This window comes from Liolophura sinensis, chromosome 9, assembly GCF_032854445.1.
Source record: "Liolophura sinensis isolate JHLJ2023 chromosome 9, CUHK_Ljap_v2, whole genome shotgun sequence".
In the NCBI taxonomy this organism is placed as follows: domain Eukaryota; kingdom Metazoa; phylum Mollusca; class Polyplacophora; order Chitonida; family Chitonidae; genus Liolophura; species Liolophura sinensis.
The window spans coordinates 10,236,584-10,258,693 of record NC_088303.1 but is presented as its reverse complement, the minus strand read 5'-3'; the positions used below and the strand labels follow the sequence as shown (position 1 = coordinate 10,258,693).

Sequence of the window (22,110 nt, the reverse complement as noted above, 5' to 3'; positions counted from 1 at the left end):
TCAAATGTGTGATCGAGGTGTAAGACTTGGTTATAGAACGCTCTGCTGTATTGGCGTGTCAAACAGTGGGAACAATGGCAGACATGCGATATTTCCATCAAAATCAGAGTATATTCAGCAGAACAATATAACATAAGAAAACACCTGAATCGTTCTGAACATTTGCTGTCTCTATGTAAATGACAAGCTCTTCTCTATACCGGTACACAGCCTGAACTGTCCCATTAACACGGTGATAAGAAGTGGGGCCTCGCCTGTCTAAGCAGGCAGTATATAGGTGGTGTCATGACAGTAACAAATATTTTCTAGGCGACAGAATGTAAAAACACGTGATATCAGACTTTGGGAGTCGTAGAAATGTCGACAGATCTTACATGCAATCTATGTTTTTCAGTAAGCCTTGTACATATTTTATGGAATCGCCGACGCTGTTTGTTGTATTTTGACCATAATTTTTAAATTAGACCTACCTCCAAATGCATATTAAATATACATAACGTTTATCCTGGCTCGCCGAATAAGTTTACAAAATTACAATCTGTCTTAAAGTTCGGTTTTCAACTAGTTATGTCATGTTTGATCGGAAACTTGCCATTAGCAGTTGCCTTGGAGGTCCCACCTCGCCACAGCTATCCCCTATAAAAACATCTTTTAAGTGGGAGAGTGACCTCAAGGGCGCTAATTCTGTGTGATCCTATTCGACTCACTTCAGTGTTTGTATGTATGTGTACTTATTTAACAGTTAGGCAGTGCACACACACGGCAGCGTTACAGCAAAAAGCGATATGTTTCCCTGTGGTTTGGATCTTTTTTGTAAAGACCGCCATAGTCGCCCAGGAAAAGGCACTGGCTTTGTAACCAATTGGCTACTATCGAGTGAGATCACTGACTAGAATCCTCATTCGTTGGGCCATGGCGTTAAGTCAATATGGTTGTCAGGTACATTGTACCTGGTGGGAGGCGCTAGTTTATTTTAAGCTGACTGTGGAAGAGGGTGTGAATATTTTTAGTACAGCGTTGAACACCAATTATATAAATAAATAAACCAGAAATAAATAAACCACTTTTTGTAAACTCTGCTAATGTGACCGCCTTCATACGAGTGAAACAATCACATGAGTACTGTACAAACCCCTTCTCAAATGAGCTATGTGTATAACAATATTTGCTTGAAGCGTAATAATGCAGCCGTTGTTATCTGGCTTGAGGAGGTGTAATCATAGATAGATGGAACAGATGTCATGAACGTGGTATTTTTTTCAAATATACGTACATATAACACATGTTCATTTTCAGTATATAATCTCGTCCATTAATTAATTAATTAGTTAATGTATACTTTACCACTCAGGATTATGTGTAGCGTTTTGCTATCTGTAAATGTCTTGAAAGTAGATGCAAGTCATCTCCCGCAATACTGAACACTGCAGTTATGAACTCAAATAAGCAACACAGAATTCTGAGGAAATATCCCACATACATCGTTAAAAGAGATATACAGCAATAGGGTTGGAATGTTAACTGCATTCATGCACTGTCGATAAATCCATGTTGAGGATAATGCATCTGCAATAGATTACATAAAGTCAGTAAATCGCAATGCCAAACATATCTTTGTGCCAACTTTAGAACTGAAGATCACTTTTTAACATCAGTTATAGGAGTTGAAAAATCAGTTCAGAACAAACATATAATTGGATCCAGTCTTGAAAAGTTTAAAACGATTTCGAACTTACCGCTCACTGCGCCAGAGACAACCTGGGTACATGTATTGTTTTCTCAGGAAAACAGACATATCGAAGCTCATCATATGGAAGTATCACGGGGGCAAGAAATATGCCACAATGAAAAAGAGATTGCGCATAGCATGATATTAGAAGTAGCGTTGCAATTATCGTGCAGCCCTAGTAGAGGATAATTAGATACAATCTAAAAGGTTACTAGTTCGTCCAGCATGAGACTAGGTACATTGTATTACATAGGACGTTTTTTCCTGGTCTGATGATACACATGTCTGGCGGTTGTAAGCATAGGGGCATACAACGCAGATCATACAGGTTCTTCTCATAGCGAGTACCTGGTATATCATTGATGTGTCACAGGATAACACTTGTGTACGAACACGGATAATATACAGCCTCATCTAGCAAATTCTGATTCCAAATCCACATAGCCAGAGATGTCCGGTCATTTGGTAGTTGACAAACCCAAATCTAAAAGCACACGATAACCACACCGCTGTAATAACACGTGATTAGGCCTTATTAAGGAAGACGGGGGTGGTTAGCTACCATATGGTGATATGTCAAATCGACCCTGGCTTTCACCAACCTCTATGGGTAGGATTTAAGCAAAGAGGGGTTGAACGGATACATTAGAACGCACAAATGCGGAGAACACTCACCGATAGCTTCCCTTAATCACCCCAACACCGTTAACGCATCAGCTCTAGTTCAATCCTTTTTCCATCACCACTATCCGCCATCAGGTGGTACCGGCATACAATCATGCAAGAGTACGTCACCTACAGATGCAGGTCCATGGCAAACTCAGCTTCGTCACATCGATTTGTTAGCTGGCTGTACACGCATGCGCACTTAAATGAAAATGAATTAGCCAGCGGATGTATTATGCTGATGTACCTATTGCTGCATCGTTTCTCCCGGTCGAAATATTGATCTGATGTCTAGAAGGCGGTCTTCGACCACTACGCGTCTATGGCAGGAGCAGGCACTGCCAGTCCGGAAAATATAGTAGTAGTAGTAATGTCCGACACTTCTGTGCAATGTTCGGAGTTCAAACCCGGGCGGTATGTAGGGACGCCACGGGGTTTGTTCAATTGTTGCTATATCCGTCCATCCGCACCCGCTTGAACTGCATTCGTGTCGTTTGTGCAGCTCAAATTGTGTAAGAGGTGACAAAGTGTGGATTAATTCCCAGGTTGCCATGGAAACCAGATGACGAGGCATGACCTCGTGCTCGAGCTACAGCATCAGTTGTTTGGCATGTGCAGTTTTGATTTTTGGTGGACACATACATGAGTAGATGGCAATGCGTTGTGCCGTTCCGCAGGTACCACGGTAATAAAATTGCCAATTTCCCCATATCTACCATATAAATAGAAATGTACACTGGATTGCGCGTAGACTGAGAATTTCTGAACGCTTGTTTCTCAACACGATCCACGATGTACACTTCTGGTATGACAGGAGTTGTAACAATACCAAGAACGTTCGCTTGTGCTTCACACTCATGTATGATTTAAACTGCCTTTTGGTATTATGACAAGTTGTAAGTGCTATGAGTTGTACGAGTAAGTTAAAGGTTTGAATTGGAAATGGCAGTCCGCGATGCTCTCTCTCTCTCACACACACACAAAAAAGAATTTTGTAACTTATCATTTCGATTCCTCTTGAGAACATTGTCATAATGTTAAAAACATATTCTAAAAAAATTGTCAAATTTAATGAAACAGAATCCATTTTTTAAATTTTTTTTTAAAATAAAAAATAAATATTAAAAATTCCCAGTAAACATACATATTAAAGATTCCCAGCCAACAAGACAATTGCTCTTTAAACAGTGCTGTAATCACATATTCTTAATTATGAGGTTCAACACTGAAACAAGAAACAACTTTCAAGCAGAAAGTTAAAGCCTGTTAAAGAAGACAAGTACAACGTACAATTTATCTCAGGAAAAGTAAGAAAGATATGATAAATAAATTAAATTTTCTGTATTTTTGAGGCTTATTTTATATTGCTTAATAACCTTTCTATTTTATGCATATTTCCCGTCAAGGATCAGAAATATTCGGAAATGACGTCATCGATGAACACACTGGGAACGCGGAACATTTCACACCTTACAAAAATGTAGCTTTAAGCCATTTTTGCGCCTCAAAATGAAAGATGAGAAGCTTTGTTGTACTTTTACATATTGGGCCACATCCTATACTCTGTATTACGAAATAAAAAGCAAGCGTTGCGTGTACCTTTTAAACACGGACACTTAAGTTAGCAATTATTCATTCTAAGACTTCGCATCATATATATATTTTCTTTGGCCGCCGTTTTAGTGAGACAGCACAATTAAAATGCCAGCTGGTGGGGTGTTAGGCCTGGTGTCTTTGGTGCACCTTTCTGGTCAGGCAGCAATATACATATAGTGTATGTATATGGGCACTAAAGTCAGTCTATACTACAATGAGACATCGAAGCGTAATATAACAGGAGTACTTACAGTGTTGATAGCACAGACTTTCAGCGCCCCAAAAAATCGACCGAAAAAAGCCGATAGTACACGGAGTAAAACAGTGTTGGTCGTCACATCAGCCGACGGCGAAATTAACCCATATGCATCTTTAAAACGTTACGGTTTGACACAGTAGGGTTTATAAACAAACCAGCATCCCCAGGGAATCGTATTAGGGTGAACCCAATGGGAGCCTATCAGCGTATTTCTGATTGCGACGCAAATTTGTATGACTGTAACTTAAAGACACAGAAAAACAGTGCATAGTTTTAGGCACAAACAGTTAAAAGCCTCACTATGCTTTCCAATTTTGCTGATGTTCATCAGTTTAAAATTATGTCTCATATATGTATCTGCATATCCATACAACCAGAAAACCTACCACAAATTCATTGCTTCATTTCTTATTTAATACATATGCATGCCCTGCGTGAGTGCAAAATTTCACACCAGTTTGTTGAAATAAAGCCAAAAAAGGGCAATCCATCACATCATGACGCCAAAAACAGAAAGAAACATTTTGCAAGACATGTTAATTTCGGGTATCTTACGACAGTTGTTTATACTTCACATGAGAAAAGTACTGTGTCTAACAATTTCACCGATGTTATTACGCCTAAATATGCCCGGAAAACAGCCAGCGAATAATTTATTTATTTATTTATTTGATTGGTGTTTTACGCCGTACTCAAGAATATTTCACTTATACCACGGCGGCCAGCATTATGGTGGGTGGAAACCGGGCACAGCCCGGGGGAAACCCACGACCATCCGCAGGTTGCTGGCAGACCTTCCCACTTACGGCCGGAGAGGAAGCTAGCATGAGCTGGACTTGAACTCACAGCGACCGCATTGGTGAGAGGCTCCTGGGTCATTACGCTGCGCTAGCGCGCTAACCGACTGAGCCACGGAGGCCCCTGCCAGCGAATAAAGGTGTGGTAAGTCGAACACTAAACCATTTACTGCAGCATTTAGAAAGTAATACAAATATCAATTATATCAACTGAAATAAGTTATATCCCTGTGTTAATGTCTTATGACCTTACACATCATCAATGTACTATAAATACTTTTACATTTAACTGCTTTCGACAGCCACAAACACACGTGTAAATTTCGGAGAGCTCGACCATTGTCTGATCACACAGTCACAAAGTATCGCATGCTATCACATGGTGTCCGCGTACAAGAGGAAGTAGCAGATTAGTAGTGTGCACTTCAACTTGTTGATTTTAGCAATTGAACTAGCAACACGAGGATGAAGCCTCAGGTAAGCCTATGTAGGGTCTCTGCTCTTATTTCGTGTCACAAATGATAAAAAAAAGATGTACAATTGCTAGAGCAAAGTACAAAATACAGTAGTTGTTTTCTACGACAAGGATTCTCAGTAACACTGGTTGTTCATTACTACAGCTGGTGTTCACTACTTCAGTGACTGCTCCCCCCTGCGGTGGTTGTTCAGTACTACAGATGTTGTTCAGTGCTACAATGGTTGTTCCGCACTGCAGTGTGATTTTAGAGCAATTTGTCCTTCTCTGCAGTGGTTTGTTCAGCACTACAGTGGTTGTCCAGTACTGCAGTGTTTGTGACGCACTGCAGTGGTTGTCCAGTACTACAGCGGTTGTTCATCACTACAGAGGTTGTTCAGTACTACAGCGGTTGTTCATCACTACAGTGGTTGTTCAACACTGCAATGGTTGGTGAGCTGTACTACAGAGCTTGTTCAGCACTTCAGTGGTTGTTCAGTACTACAGTGCTTGTTCAGTAATTCAGTGCTTGTTCAGTACTTCAGTGCTTGTTCAGTACTACAGTGCTTGTTCAGACCTCCAGTGCTTTTTCAGCAGCTATTTTCACCTTAATGTCAAGACACACAAGATACATTTTGATTAAGTATGTTGTTGGCGTGGCTTCAGTTGAACAATTTAACCTACGCTTAAGTGGTTCAGTGAATCAGTAAACAGAATATATCATGTGTGAAAATCAGGTTATCACTCAGTGTCTCTCGCTTGTCGAGTTAAGTCTAATTACATCTGGGTTTTGCTGAGCAATGGCAAAACAATTACTAACCCGGACTGTAAAATGGAGAATACATAAATTGTATATAGACTATACAGAGTAAAAAGTCTAAAATTAAGACAGGGTAGTGTTGGTATCCAAAAGAAATGAAATGCTCTTTTCTCATGAGAGATACAATTTTAACAATTTTCCCAGTTAATATAAAGCGGCAGCAAATTGATGAACTGCTTCGCTGATTTTCTTAACAAACATATTCTCTGGACAGTCTTTAGCCTTTAAAAATGACACACACACTCACATCGATTTATGACACTGTAATGGCCTTATACATTAACAATTTACAGTCTTATTACATACAACGGAAACGGGATGTGTTTATTCCCGACGTTTGAATCGCGAGTACGCTTGAGATGAGGATTCAACAGCCGACAGGGAATTTGTAGAATCCCTTGCTATCACTGCTGTGGAGCCTTAGTGACAATAACCGGTCGAAGGAGTACGCCGTTTGCGTAGTCTAAGGTGTGTGGGAGTTTGTCAGTAACAAGCCAAACGTCTGATTAGGGGGATTATAAGCACATCCATACTGCTATGTACGGAACTGTAAAGGTGCCATGCTGAAAAATAATGTTGTACTAGAAAAAAAAATTGGAAGAGAAAAAAATTTTGGAAGAAAAATATTTAGACGAGAAAAAGAAAAATAAGAAAAGAAAAAGAAAAAAGAAACAGAGAAAATTTTTGTCTTAACCCTAAATTTTAAAGCCGGGTCCCTCGAGTTTCAAAGCCGGGGCCCGACTTAATTGACCAGTCATACATGCAATACTATGGGCTATGCTATTATCCCATCTATATGTAGGGGGTTGTTTGCAAATTATACTTCCAGAGCCCTAAGATGTCCTTTTAGTCGACGAGGAACGCCAACACAATCTCCGTCGACTTATAGTATAACCTCAAACAAGTATAACCTTGAAAATTCAACCAAATAATACACTTATGGATATAGATGTATAAACTTATCTTAGATAAGATTCCAAATGATCTCAGCCGTCCTCATACCTGTATGAGACACAAAATTAAGGCCTTTAGCCCTAACTCATATATAGCTCGTCTTAGTTCTACCCTGGCTGGATAAAGTACAGGTATTCGAATAATGTCTCACATTTCGCTGTTGCAGTTGAGCCTAAAAGAAGACAATTATATAAGACTGGATCTGCATGCTGTATTTTTTATTTTATTTTCATTTAATCCTTACATGTCTCTTTGAGCTCTGTTTATTAAAAAGCTATCTCCTAGATAAAAGTCGGTCTATAGCCATGTAGTCTTTTGTCCTTTTCAGTTTCTGACCTAGTTATGCTCAAGCCAAGACGTACATGCAAACCTACAGGCAGTTCTCAAGTACTGCAGCGTGGCAGATGAGAATGACGTGGTTTTAAAAATACTGGAGTTGACCTGTGTAGACGGCCAGGCCCATTGTAAACCTCACTGTCATCTCATGGTTAGACCTTAGTCAGAATATATAGTTATTAGTGAGAAACGTTTGTCTGTAGCTTTTAGGACTCCGTAGCTATGTTTTGACATGGTTGGGGATTTTATTTCAAAGTTTATTTTGGATCTACTTTAATTTCTAGTGTTATTCTGATGTCATACGTTACAGATCTTGTTTTTTTTTTTTTCTTTTTTTGGGGGTGGGGGGGGTGAGGATGAGTGAATCCTTGCGAGTAATTCTTTTCAACTGAATTTAAATTACCCTTATTGTCAGTATCAGGGAGTAGTGACGTTTGAATAGCCAGTACCTTAGCTCGTTAGCAAGATTCTAGAGCTAGCATTTATAGACTGTAAAAGTTAGCCCTAGAATTTTGCTATAGCTTCTGCGCTGGCTTATTCAAATTGTAGGACAGATCACTGGTATGTCATATAAGGTTGTCCTCCGTTTGTCACGACACGTTAGTCCGAAATCCCACAGAAGTACATAAAACCCAGTATATATATCATCTCCTTGTATTTACACGGATACCAGATATCGTTGTTATACCTCACGTTTTAAAATATTAGCCGGGAAATACTGTTCCAGCTTGAAATGAAGTATACTGTGAACCAATGGCCGTGTTTCTGTCCAAGAAGCTACATGCTAAAATAGCCTACCGTGTAGTGTGTCACTTTCTCCGTTTAATAGGCAACAGAGACCTTAACAAATTATAATGCACCTGCAGGGTGTAGCTGGTACATATTAACTGGGCAAACTAATGCCGCCTCAGCTTCTTAATTCCCCGATCCCCGAATAAGACAAGTATTTTTGGCACAACAACAACAGGCCTACCGGTAGAGCTTTTCCATGTTACACCGCACCTGTCTGTCAGAGTGGGGCTGTATGGGGCGTGCCTGGCTTACCGTGGCTGTGTCTGACCCACTGGCTATACCTGATAGCTCAAGCCTTCTTCTTCCACAAACTTCACACCGATTGTAGGGACTGCATTCCGTTGTAAGAGGAAGTGTGGCGATACATGTAAATACGGTGTACATGTTAATAAGGCCTTTCGTTCACCACTGCTCGGACACAGTTGGCTGCATGCTGTCCAGTGAAGAGTGCCGGTACTAGAGGGTTGTGCTCCAGTAAAGACGTGACCTCTGTCTGGGTGGCGAGTCCGAGTGAACGAAAGCACCAGACCATGGAGTCGCCAGAAAGTTTGGGTTAACTTTCAGTATTATATGTATTTCTTTCTTTTTTCTTTTCCAGTATAATAAACATACCTTGAAATAACTACTCAAGACAAGCCATGCCCATCATCACACTCTGTTGGGTTTGCACCGGCAGGCTTACATGTGCATGCCTAACGATCGAAACGCATCACTGTCCGCTGTTATTGTTCGTGAATTATTGGTGATAACAAATGATCAAGGACGCACAAAGGACTGTTTGCGCATGATAAAGTGTCGTCCACTAATATTCCTGAGTTAGGAATTTATTTATTTACTTATTTATTGGATTGGTGTTTTACGGCGCACTCAGGAATATCTCATAACGCACTCTCATAACGTCGATATAAGTAATCCAAATACTCCCTGGCCGATACGCTGATTGGCCATGTACTGCATGGTCGCTAAGGTGTCTATGTGAAGTGTGGCTGTCATGTCTGGAAACCCATGGCCATCCACAGGTTGCTGGCAGAAGTTCCCACTTACGACCGGAGAGTAAGCCAGCATCAGCAGGACTTGAACTCACAGCTAAATTCGTGAGAGACTCCTGAGGCATTAAGTTACGCTAGCGCGATAACAAGTAAACCACTGAGATCCGTGCACTGCTGATTTTTGAAAGACCACTTCAACACTTCCTTTGTTTGACTCAGGTCCTTACTGGCGTGAAGTCCTTGGGGAGGAAAGAGGCTGCCCATACCGTCAGGTGTTCATAGTGAATAGGTGAGGTAGTAAGTTAGTAACTCGGACATCCTTAACCAAAGTCTAGCACCGTGATAACTGGGGTGAAGGGGAATTCCCACCAAATACCGTTAATAAAAACACTGGAAAGCTGCGAACGTTATATTACCACTCCCACACGCGCGCGCACAAGCACACACGTACACCCATCACACACACGCATATCTAGAGGAGAATGGGTGGGGGGGGGGGGCTATCACAGCACATCAGGCGAGTGTCCAGGGGCCGCCTAGGCCCCGGAAGCTCTACAATCTTAGATAGCCGGAGATGCGTTCTCAGCTGTTTAGACCTAATTAATTTGCTTTGTGTACGGTAATGATTTTTGCCTTCTAAGAGCTTCCCTTGGGACATATTAGGCGTTATAGATCTTTGTGGAGAAATCGTTGTGGATAACAGTACGTCTGCCAGTGTATTTTCATGTTGAATCCTGTGAGCTTTCTTCTACTGTGATAAGCTTGTTTGCTTGTGATTTCTTGTGCACATAGTATACTGACATTTTTATAAGGACGGTTTCCACCCGCCATAATGCTGGCCGCCGTCGTATAAGTGAGTACGGCGTAAAACACCAATCAAAGAAATAAATCAATCAATCAAATAAACGGACTAGATGCACTTCAGTTGAATGACGGAGGTTATTTGCATATTGCGGGCACCTGATGCCACAGGAAAACTACGGACCACGGACTAAGGCAAGTCAATGACTATCTGCCTCCTTCCAAGGCTCTGCCTTGCCTGAACTGAATTTTAGGTAAGGTACATTTAAGGCTGGAAGATGCGAGTTTTAACACAGGGAATCCTACCTCAACTGTCTGTTTCATGCAGACAAAAATACTACAGTTTAATGCAATGCCGCGTTTAAAATTGTGCATTACATAAAACTCGTTCACTGTGAAAACTCAAGGAAAGTACAACGGGGACTGTACCAAAAAAAATTGTATACTGTAAAATTAGGAGGAGGGTGGTGGGGACAGGACCCCTCTGACCCTGTAGATTCGCCCCTGCACACACAGGCATTATTATTACAATTACTATCATTATTAAGATTTTTAACTATGCTTCCTCATAGCGATATAAAATTACTATTTGCAATGGATTTTATCTTTTTTCTTTAAAATACTAATTTTAACCGGCATTACGTATCTATTACTTTAGTCGCCATCTCTAGGTCAACACACCTTCAGGTAAAAGATTCACATCTGAAAATGAAGCTGAATCGAATGAAAAAAAAATGTGGTAGCCTATTTTCGGCTTTATTTAGGTGTCTAAATCTGTAACTCTGAGGAAACATGCACAAGCTTCATAACTCAGATTTCTCGTAATCGTTTCGTTAATCATTTTATGTGTAGTGAAGAATCATAACGGCGAAGCTGCGAAAATTTTTTTTAAAGAAACGAGTGGTTCAAGAAATTATTTGTGAGGAAAGATGGCATTTTATCTCCGACATAAATTTTATGTTTTTATTGCGATTGAGGAAATAAAAGGATAGTGCACTATTTTTCTGTATCTATTTTCTTTGCTCAGGGTGGGAAAGTTTGTAATATTAAATTGATTCAGAGTGAGCAGCTACAGACGTATTATTCCACAGCCCCATCACTGGTGTTGAGTTATTTCTCGTGTAGAGTTGATAACTGGAAGGTTACTGTTACCTGTACATGCATGAAATGGGGTGCCTCTACAATGAACAAAAGTGAAAAGATGACAGAAACCATTGTATAATTATCCCTTAGATGGCAATACAAGTGATATATGTACAACAAATCGTAAATACCTAAAGCAGCATAGTTCAAGGAAACCTTTGATTTACCCGGTATACATTTAAATATGTCAAATATCAGATAAAGGGCATTTTTAGCCATAAGACATAAGGAAAAGAAAGTGATTATCATGAAAAACCTGGGAATGATAATTAAAACATATGCAGACACCGCTCTCTGACCGGAAGTCGTATGAATATTGATCACGTATGTTATAAAAGGAATTACTATACACTTTTTGTGAAATTAGCGTTTATTTCAGCTGTCTTGAAATCATATTTACATATCTTAAATTACCCTTTTTGTTTTAAGTGAAGAACAAAACTTTATTCTAGATATCTGAAAATGACTTTCAAAGAAAAAAAAATAAATTCAAAGGATTTAAATAATATTCAAGATTCAAGATTCAAGATATTCATCTGAAAAATATTTCTAATATATGAAATGAATTCAAGATATCTGAAATGGACTCGAGACATGTTAAGGCCATTCAGCTGAATTAAACGGCTTGTCATGATACCATTGAGGCTGGTTTCTATTTGTAATATGTATATGAGGTGGTTTTATAATACTCAGTTCCAGTGTGTTTTCAGAAAAATATCAAACAAAATCATGATATAATCAGTATTAATTTGCATGTAATTCATTTTTGTTGTTGTTGTTATCTCTATCCTCCCTTTTTTACATAAAAAATAAGCATACGGCACGGGTAGTTATCATTTAAATGTAAAACCGTTTCCATGTATATTTGATTTATGCACATGGGCCCAGTTGTTCAAACGTGTTTTAAGACTTAATACCAGATTTAACTTTAAACCAATTGTTCGGTTTTGTACTTAGTGCAAAAACAATTGTGTAACAATATATTAAATATGAAGTAAATCAGTTGCTCTTATACACTGACTTTGGACAGCTGTATTAGCTGCTGAGTTTGGCTAACATTTTGAATTTAAAATTTGACTTAATAACAGTATTAGCCAATACACTTTTGAACAACTGGGCCATGGTCAGCATGGCCAGAAGTTGCAGTGTTATCACTATAAACTAGTTTTATATTTGCACATAAATCATTTATGTGGTACCTCTTGTTAGGCTATATTTTACTGGCGCATTGTTTTTTGTGCCGTTTTTTTTTTTAATTTTTTTTTTTACTTCATTCAATCAATATTGTGCGCAACAGAAAAACAGATAAAATCCGGAGAAAATCATACACCATGCGTCCCAAGGTAGCCTAACTGACACTTTATATTGTCAATTACACAATTGTGAATCAATCAAGCCTATTAGAAAATCGTTTATAGGTTTTGCAGCCTATACATACATAGATCTACGCTCGGTATCTCAATCAATATTAACTTGCAAAGTAGATCAAGTTGTTGTTTTATTTGTTTTTTGTTTTTTGTTTTTTTGTTTTTTTTTCGGTTTTGTTTTATTTTTTTTCTTCAAATTACTATTTTTGCGTGCCTGTCCAATGTTAATTATCCCTGCTCTAAGGGAGTATGAGAACAATGGAAAAGCCACTTACAAGTGTAAGACTCTTCCTTGCATAGACACAGCCACACAGCACTTACAGTCGATATAAAAATGAGAGCATCTGTAAAAACACAAATATATATTTGAGAAATTCTTTGTTTACTCTTTCAGCTGCATTATAGTGGATCTAAATGTAGATAATACATCTGTTATCAGTTTGCCTGGTGTATGTATGCACTGTGTTCTGTTTTATTCTCTGCCTATTTCATATAAACTGACCTGTACCCACAGTGTGGTAAACTTATCAAGATATCGGAATTAAACGATCTACGGTCGAACTGAAACGTTTTCAAAGTTGCTATGACGGCGCGAGATCTTTTTTGATATCTCGTCCCAGGGGAACTACTCTGCGTGAAGAAACATACATTCATGGTTGCCTCCCTTGCCCTAGCGATAACTGGCATCTTGCTGACACGCTTTTCCAGTGGTCATACACATCCTATACGTGTACAGTTGTTACAGTCATATGAACTGAGATTCGCCCAGCTCACAGCGATGGCCTAGCATCACTGGCAGTATTGGTAAGTAATGTTACAGGGTGGTACTGAATGGCTGTTAAGGATGCGAGTCGATAGTTAAACGTAATACCGCCACGTCGACGAGTAAGTCAAGCAACAGCAACAACAACAACACCTTATCAGTTATCTACCGTAGCGGCGTAGGGCCAATATGTGTCATCAAAGTTTCTGGGGTGTTACAGGTTGCCATAACAAATAAGTGACCATTTCTGGATTATTTGTTTATTGTTCATTTGTTTATTGTTTGTCACGGCGTACTCAAGAATATTTCACATAGGCCTATACGGGCGTGGTGGGAGGAAACGGACAGAGTCCGGGAAAACCCAAGACCACCCGACATTTGTTTATTTCATTGATGTTTATACCTGTACAGGTACTTAAGAATATTTCATAATACGACCTTTGTCAGATTAACAAGTGGTGGAAGCCGAACAAAGTCCAGTGGAACCACCAAATCTCGCGGGGTTCCTGAAGTAAACCTGCTTACGTATTCCTTGCTGTTAGGAAATGCTTCGATAGTTTTGAGAAAAATCCGCTGACAACATGTTGTGTATATATATATATATATATATATATATATATATATATATATATATATATAGGTTATGAAGCCCCCTGTGCTGTCACGTGACACAGGACAGAAGAGTCAGTCAGGCATAGCGTGTAACCACTACCAGACAGCTACTCTCCAAAAAATAATCTGTAAAGTGTAACAGATAGCCCGTTTTCTTAGTGATACTAGAATATATTCTGTTATTACAGCAGATTATTCTGTTAAATGTAACACAAATGTTCTATTGATTCAACATAAGGGTTCAACTAGACTAACAGGATATTATGTTGAATATATGGCACAATATTGTGATATGATAACAGAGCACATTCTAACATCACTGAGATAACAGACTTTCTGTTCAAAGTAACAGAATATTTCTTTTAATGTAGAAAAACATATTATCAGCGGTGCCTATATCTCAGGTCAGAAAAAAAACTCGGAATTGTATTATCATGCTGGTATAAGCGTACAGTTCTGATGCCTTTATGCGCAACGGTGAGGTTCTCCATGTACTAGACTTTGCTGTTCCAATGCGCTTCTGTAACATATATGCTTTAGTCTTTTTCTTTTAGCCAGTCTCCTATATTCAGATCAATCCTATTTCACTATCCAAATTGCGTTTTGTTAGTGACACGAAACACCACAAACTCTACCGATTTATATTTTGGACTTCTACGGTAAGAAAAACGCTGTTATAATACTTTTGCTTATTGGTGATACACAAGAACATAAGCTCTACACAGTTCATATTCTGGCAAAGAAAATGAAGTGAAAACGATTTTTTCTTATTCCCGGCTTCCAAAGGCGAGTCAGTCCATGTAAATATAGAATCCACAGTTAAGATGAATTCGTCAGTCTACGGATGACAGTCCGATAAGTGGTTTATTCCCCGACTGCCTCTGAATGTATAACTTCTCAGTGCGGACGGGTTGACAGTAGCGTCCGTGATGCCGAGCTGTCGATGTATGTTTCCTCGGAAATATACACAAAGTCACTTTCAGAGAACTGGGACGAAATGAACCGAATGGCACAGAGACAATGAGCAATACAAGCTCCAGAATAAAGTCTCCCAAAAAATAGCAAGTGGCGAAGCACAAGCCCACAAAGTGCCCTGTACAGAAAATGGAGCACAAATGACGAATGTCGAATGGTGTGAGTGAGTAAGTGCTTGGGGTTTAAAGTCTTGGGGTTATTGAGTCATATAAGGACGAGGGAATCCTTAAAGTGCATGTAATGTGCCTCCTTGTTGCAGCACGGATTTCCACCGCTCTTTTATCTAGTTCTGCTGCACTGAGACACCTTACCGAAGGCAAGTTAGCCATTATACTGATACTGGTCAACCAGTCAATGTACTATCCCCTTTATGCTGGATGCCAAGCGAGGAAGTTACAGCTTCCTCTTTTAAGGCTTCAGGTGTGACCCAACCCAGGATTGACCCTGGATCTACCGCTCCCGAATCGCACGCTCTGCCAACTGTGCCATCGGGGCCAGTCGAATGGCGTGTAAGCCGATATCTTCAAACCCAACAAAATTCTTCACAGTGACTGAGAGTAAATATGACTGCTCTCAAGTGGACTTGATTAAATAACTGCCCACAAGTGGACTTGAGTAAATAACTGCCCACAAGTGGACTTGAATGAATGACTGCGTGCTTCACAACTCCGTCGCTCATATTTATGGACTAACGTCAAAAAAAAACTTCTGGATGGTTTGATCGTAAACATGTTTACAAAGCCGATGCCTGTTTTCAGAATGTAGACTCCTGTTTACAATGAAACTAAACTCAATAAAAATAAAAAAATATATACAATAGAATGTTTAAAAACGGGGTTCGTAACACGTGGGAATTTGGTAATGCAGCGCACGTTTATACAGGGCCCGCAGCCATTCAAGCATGCAAGTTTAAACTCACACCACACTTTACGAAGCACTCGAGGTCTCCAGATATTTCATCATTGATTGATGATATTAACAATGTCTCTTACTTCGTGATGCATACATTGGGTGTCCACTGTCCAATATATATTTTTATGTGCGCATTAACCTATCGTGGACATTTCTGACAAATGAATGCATAAAATGTGTAGGCTATATGGCGATTATTTAGCAGACAATATATGGTGGGGACAAGCGCCAGATTAGAAAAAAACTAGACAGAGAAGTGCTTAGAGATCATAACATGGACTATAGTACTGTGAGAAGATCGAGTTCGGAGTATCAAAATCAGCAATTGATACAGGGTACTTTAATTAAATTCAGAGAACTCGACCCATTACACACTGACTTTTTCAGAAGCGAGCCATTTTTTTTTCTTTAGAAATTATCGAGCCTGAATGTCTTGCGGGTATACTGGAAGAATTGTCTCGCTTGCCAACGACATTTGAGTACAACAGCGCTTATGAAAATGATAGGGACAGAAAACGAGTTTTATATTCTTGTCGTGTCATATACCAACATGGGTGGTGAGCACAGCCTCTGGTGGCCATGTTAAATGGGCGCTTACCCAGAGTGATCAAGGGTCCTTCAGTTTGCATTGTTTGAGTACTTGAAAGTTCTTGAAAAGTTCTTAAATTTGCTTTTGGGTAAACTGTGCGAACGCTGATTGACATAAACCGGTTTAAGCATTATCGTATAAGTCTTATCTTCATTCTCCACCAATGATGCCCTGTGTCCAAAAGCTTGCATCTGCACGGAAATCTGTTTCTAGATATCTTCATATATCAGGTGTATATAGTTTTTGTGATATTTGCTACATTTTTTACATTCAGGCAAAATGGATGCCAGCTTGGTTTCACGTGGCACCTGCCGGCGCCTGTTTGATCGCATGACCCGAAAAAAGTTGATTGACTCTAGTGACACGGACACTCTCTTGAGCCGATGTCTGAGCGCCAAGAGACTGACGTTTGTCGGAATAGGCTCCATGGTGGGAGCTGGCATCTACGTATTGGTGGGTGTAGCCGCCAAAAACTTAGCAGGTACGAAAGAATTTTATATTGAAGTCCTCCCTCTCATATGATCGAGAATTAAATTTTACTGTAAAACGGACGGTGTGGGGAGACGAAGTGATCGTTGTAAAATAAACAAAATGACTGGCAATGGACGAATAATCAATCTGTATAAATGATATTGAATGAATAATTTTTTTGTTAATTTTGATTTCTGCCGTGTTTCTTGCCAAGATTTTTTGTTTTTGAGGAGGTGGGGAGGGAAGTCTTTTTCAGAGCTCGTTTTGTTTTCTGTGAAATTGGGGTGTTAGTATGCTTTCTACTTTGATTGGGGTTTTACCCGACACTCAAGAATGTTTCACCCCATTCGCACGTTAACTGTAAGCTGAATGCCCCGTGTCAATCGGCATTCGACTGTACCTGTTGTGTTTACCTTCATGTTCGCTGACATTTTTTTTCTTTTATACATTTTTTAAACAAGTTTTACAATAATAATGATATTTTATGTTTTGTCGATAGGTCCGTCGGTCATCATATCGTTCCTGCTAGCCGCCATATGCATCTGCATGACGTCATTCTGCTTCGCAGAATTTGCTTCCCGCATTCCAAAATCTGGTAATCCCTATTTGTACATTTATGTCGTCTACGGAGAGTTTGTTGCCTTCCTAATTGGATGGGGATTCATCATAAGTAAGTTTATTTCCTCGTTTTATTTGACGTGAATTTGTTAGACAGCCGTTATACAAGTTAGGGTTTCATTATAAACGTTTAAACTGTTCTTATTACTGTTATGTCACTAAATGCTTTGCTTGTAACTCTCAATGTATGATGAGTGGATGATATCTTCATACATAGAGTTTCTGTAGTTCAGGAAATGACTCCTACCTAGTGCGTCAATGGATCGAGTGGCTGCTATGTGTTTGTTGCATCAGCTGATCTGTTGTGTATTGTAGACTAGGACAGATAAACTCAGTGCCGTTATCTCTGACTAAATGCACATTATATCTATAACCAACACTCAGGTCTAAAGTCAATCATTAAAATAAACCTTAATCATCATTAGAGGTGTAACAATACATCGATGCCTTATATAGCTATAACAGGGGAGACAACCATAGCAAAAAGGTTCTGCAAAAATCTTCATTCAAGGCCGGATATGAGCAATTGGTGGAATTGGGACCAAGATTTGCCACCAAATGAATTGTGAAGAAGCATTGAGCGGAGAATACTGTCACAGACATTATGCATTTTTGATATACCATAAATTTCGGCACTTCTAATTTGCACGTAATTATAATATATCAGGATTACGTCTGATTTGGATAGATTTGAAAACTTGTTGCCTAGTGTTAACCCCCTGGAAGTTACCTAGGTGACAAAATAATGGTCGTGTTGGGTGGATTTTTTATATGTTCTAGAGAAAAGCACAAGCTGCATTTGGTGGTGTGGCATGGTACCACGTGAAAATATGGGGCTGAAGTTGGCAAACTTACTACAGAAATAGTAAAAAAAGTCAGTGCGATCATGTGACATTAAGTTGTTCTTCCTACTGCCTTTCGCGCATGCACAACTCTCCACAGCTTGCAAATCAGTCCCGTGGAAGTCTTGATTATGTCAGGGATGGGCGTTGTGTGTCTCCTATGTAAGGTTGTAATGGGATGTGATGGAAACACAACCAATCTGTCGACGCATCTCCGACAACACCATGGCATACGTCAATCAGTCGTCAATCTCCAGTTAAAGTAGAAACCAAGATAACTGCCGACCTAAGGGTCCCCTAATGTCACATATCTACATGTTTATATGCGACCATATCTTTCTTTATAATAAACGTAGCACCAAATGCATTCACAGACTCAAAATAATCAGGCAGCGAATGTATACAACATTTGTACAACAATCAGTGATTTACAGCATGTGCATTAGCCTAATAATGTGCTAAGATAATGGCATGGACTAAAAAGTCCAGCGTTGTTTCTGTTTCTATAAATTATCATGAAGAACAATGCATATTGCATGTATCCAGTTAGGGCAGGTCACCTGACGTAGAAAATAAGTTTTAAATGTTTCATTTAAATTCCCCTGAGTTATGAGGGCTATTGATGGTTTTATGTTGGTTGTATGTTGTGTAAAATTCGGGAAGAGACAGGAAAAATTAGCACATTTTGTGACAGATTTATTTATTTTATTTACATGTATTTCATGGGTGTTCTACTTCACTTACTTCACTTATACGACGGCGGCCTTGCCACCTACGGTCGGACAGGAAGCCAGCATGAGCTGGACTTGAACTCACAACGACCGCATTGGTGAGAGGCTCCGTGCCGGCGTGCTAACCCGCTCCATCTTCTGACAGACGTCACATACTCATACCCTTCGTCTCCAAAGCCACGGTCCTCTCCGGCCGTAGGTGGTATGTTCTGTCAGCAACCTGCGGATAGTGGTGGTTTCTCCCGGGTCCTGCCCGATTTCCTCCCACCACAATGCTGGCCGCCATCGTGTAAGTGAAGTATTCTTCAGTACGGCGTAAAACGCCAATCAAATAAAAAAATAACATAAATCCAAAGCCATCGTGAACTTGCTAATTTCGTCTAGGTACAGAATATCGTGATAGTATCGTCGCTGAGTATGGTAACACGTATGATCAGATTTCATGCAATATTCAGGGCAGATTGTCATGTAATTTTCCGTGCTTTTTTCTTATAGGTTATATCACGTCTGGGTCGTTGTGCTCACGGGCCTGGAGCGGATACGTTGACTCCCTATTAAATAACGGTATAAAAAATTACACCTTGAAACATATAGGCAAGTGGTCAGTGGGTGACCCTGTCTCGGAATATCCAGATTTCGTCGCCTTTGGGGTACAGGTTTCTGTACTGTTTATCGCTGCCACGGGAGCCCACTGTTCTACAGCCGTCAACAGCATTTTAGCTGGCCTCAATGTGGCCGTGCTTGGACTGGTTATGCTCATGGGCGCTGTATTTGGAGATGTACAAAACTGGCACAGTCAAGAGCATGGAGGTTTCTTCCCATTCGGGATAAAGGGTGTAATGCAAGGAACTTCCGCGTGTTTCTATGCCTTCTTCGGGTTTGAGACAGTTTGTATTGCGGCTGAAGAGGCCAAAGATCCTTCTAAATCAGTGCCCAGAGCACTCCTGTCCAGTATCGTCATTACAACATTACTGTATGTAGGTACAGCCATTGCATTTACTCTGCTGGTCCCGTTTTGGATGGTTAATGAACGAGCGCCATTGTCTGCAGCATTTGACCACGCTGGACCGGCCTGGATGAAGTACATAGTGTCCTTAGGACCCCTGTGTGGATTCAGCAATATCCTCCTCCTCAACTCCTATGGGTTTTCTCGATTGTGTTTCTCTTTGTCTGAGGAGGGCCTCCTTTGGAAAGCCTGTTCAAAAGTTCACAAACGTACTAAAGTCCCCATGCTACCACTCATTGCAGGTGGGCTGGCAATGTCTGTCGGGGCTATGTGCTTGGACCTAGAAAATTTGTTTCGTTTTAACGTCATCACCACAATCCTGCCTTTCTCATTGGTCAATTTTGGCGTGCTTATTCTGAGGTACGATCCACGTTACAACAAGCTCAGGGTAGATTCTGCTGGGGAGATGAAATTCATGCAACCGGAAAAGTCTACACGCCGCAGTGGCTCAACGGATCCTTTTATCGATACCAAAGCTGGAAGCACTCTCTGGTTGTCATACGTAACATCAGAGCTAAGAGCTATAGTGAATTGTTTCGGAATTCGTTTGTATATATTGATCATTTTCACGTGCACAGCTTTTGTGTCGGTCGTTTTTCTGCTGGGAGAAGGCGGCTTTACTGAGCAGAACAGTATTTCATTAATAGTTGTGGGCCTGTTGGTGTCCATAATAGCTGCCTGTGTATTTGCAATAGCCTCCAGTGAAAGGCTCGAGCCTGCGTCTGTGTTTAAGGTGAGGTCAGAACGCTTTCACAAAGTATGAGTTACTCCGGTTACTCTGTCTATTTTGTGTCAATTCGGAAACTATAGTTGTTTCTGGAGTTACTTCCAGATAGTGTGAATTGCTTTTCGGACAACTTATACTATGAATAGATGTTTTATTTGAGCTGATCAGATTGCGTGTTTAAGTGAGAATCTAATGTTAGACTGTGGCATTAAGTCAGGAAATCTCGTCAGATGCCTCAGCAGTGTAATTTTGTTTAATAGTGCTCATCTTAAAATTAATATATTTCAACACACTTAATTAAATTCAAGAATAATTTAAAAATGAGAAGATAATTTTAGTGTTACATGTATCTAACAATGCCCAATTCATTAGTGTTTACCGTTAAATTTTTCTGAGGAATTCACTCTGTTGTCTTTCAGGTTCCGTTTGTACCCATCTTCCCTCTCGTCAGTGGAATGCTAAATGTGTTTTTCTTGGTAGCGGCCGTCGACAAAGGCAGTGCAATAGGATATTTTACAGTGGTTACTCTGGGTAAGTCCCTGTAAGAATCACCTATATAGTTTGTGAGGAAAGCGTGCTGTAAGAGTATGCAAAATCGTACTCACTTGGTGAGGCTTGGTCGTGAAACTAGAACGTCTGTATTTAATTAGTTGAGATATTTCATTGCCTGAAATGAAGATTGAAGTTATAACCTGGCTCTTTAATAACCTAGCTCTTTGAAAAAATTAATGCCCTCATATTTGCCATGTTTGATGTAGCTGATTTGTTTTTACGGTTTTTTTTTTTAATTAAAATTTTTCTTTCTACAGGCATTCTAGTGTATTTTGGGATGTGTTTCTGTGATCTGCGTCATTCCTCGCGAGCATATGGGAACTCTTCTGTGATGGAGATGGAAACGCTGATAGCAGACGACACTGATATCACATCGGCGCATGCTTAAAGTCGGTGGATATATGATTGGAAATAAAGTATTTTATTTAATTAACCATTTAATACGTGTTCAGTGAATGAGGCCGATACGGATTAGTTAATTGATTGAAGGGTTAGTATTGAAGAATATTTTACATAGGGCATGGCGTAAGGTTTTGGTGGCAGTGGTGCTGTGCAGCACATTATGTACAGCGGCATTGGAAACAGTCTTTCACAGTGGTGATGCGAACA

The 22,110-nt window shown here is 39.9% G+C and overlaps 1 protein-coding gene across 1 annotated transcript; it reads left to right on the top strand.

The window, feature by feature from the left end:
- Positions 1-13,419: 13,419 nt before the first annotated feature.
- LOC135475835 (high affinity cationic amino acid transporter 1-like) lies at positions 13,420-21,900 on the top strand. Its single transcript, XM_064755775.1, has 6 exons — positions 13,420-13,507; positions 16,829-17,035; positions 17,525-17,695; positions 19,712-20,955; positions 21,369-21,480; positions 21,759-21,900. The coding sequence occupies exons 2-6, from the start codon at positions 16,834-16,836 to the stop codon at positions 21,887-21,889; spliced, it is 1,860 nt and encodes a 619-aa protein (XP_064611845.1). The 5' UTR covers positions 13,420-13,507; positions 16,829-16,833; the 3' UTR covers positions 21,890-21,900.
- Positions 21,901-22,110: the final 210 nt, after the last annotated feature.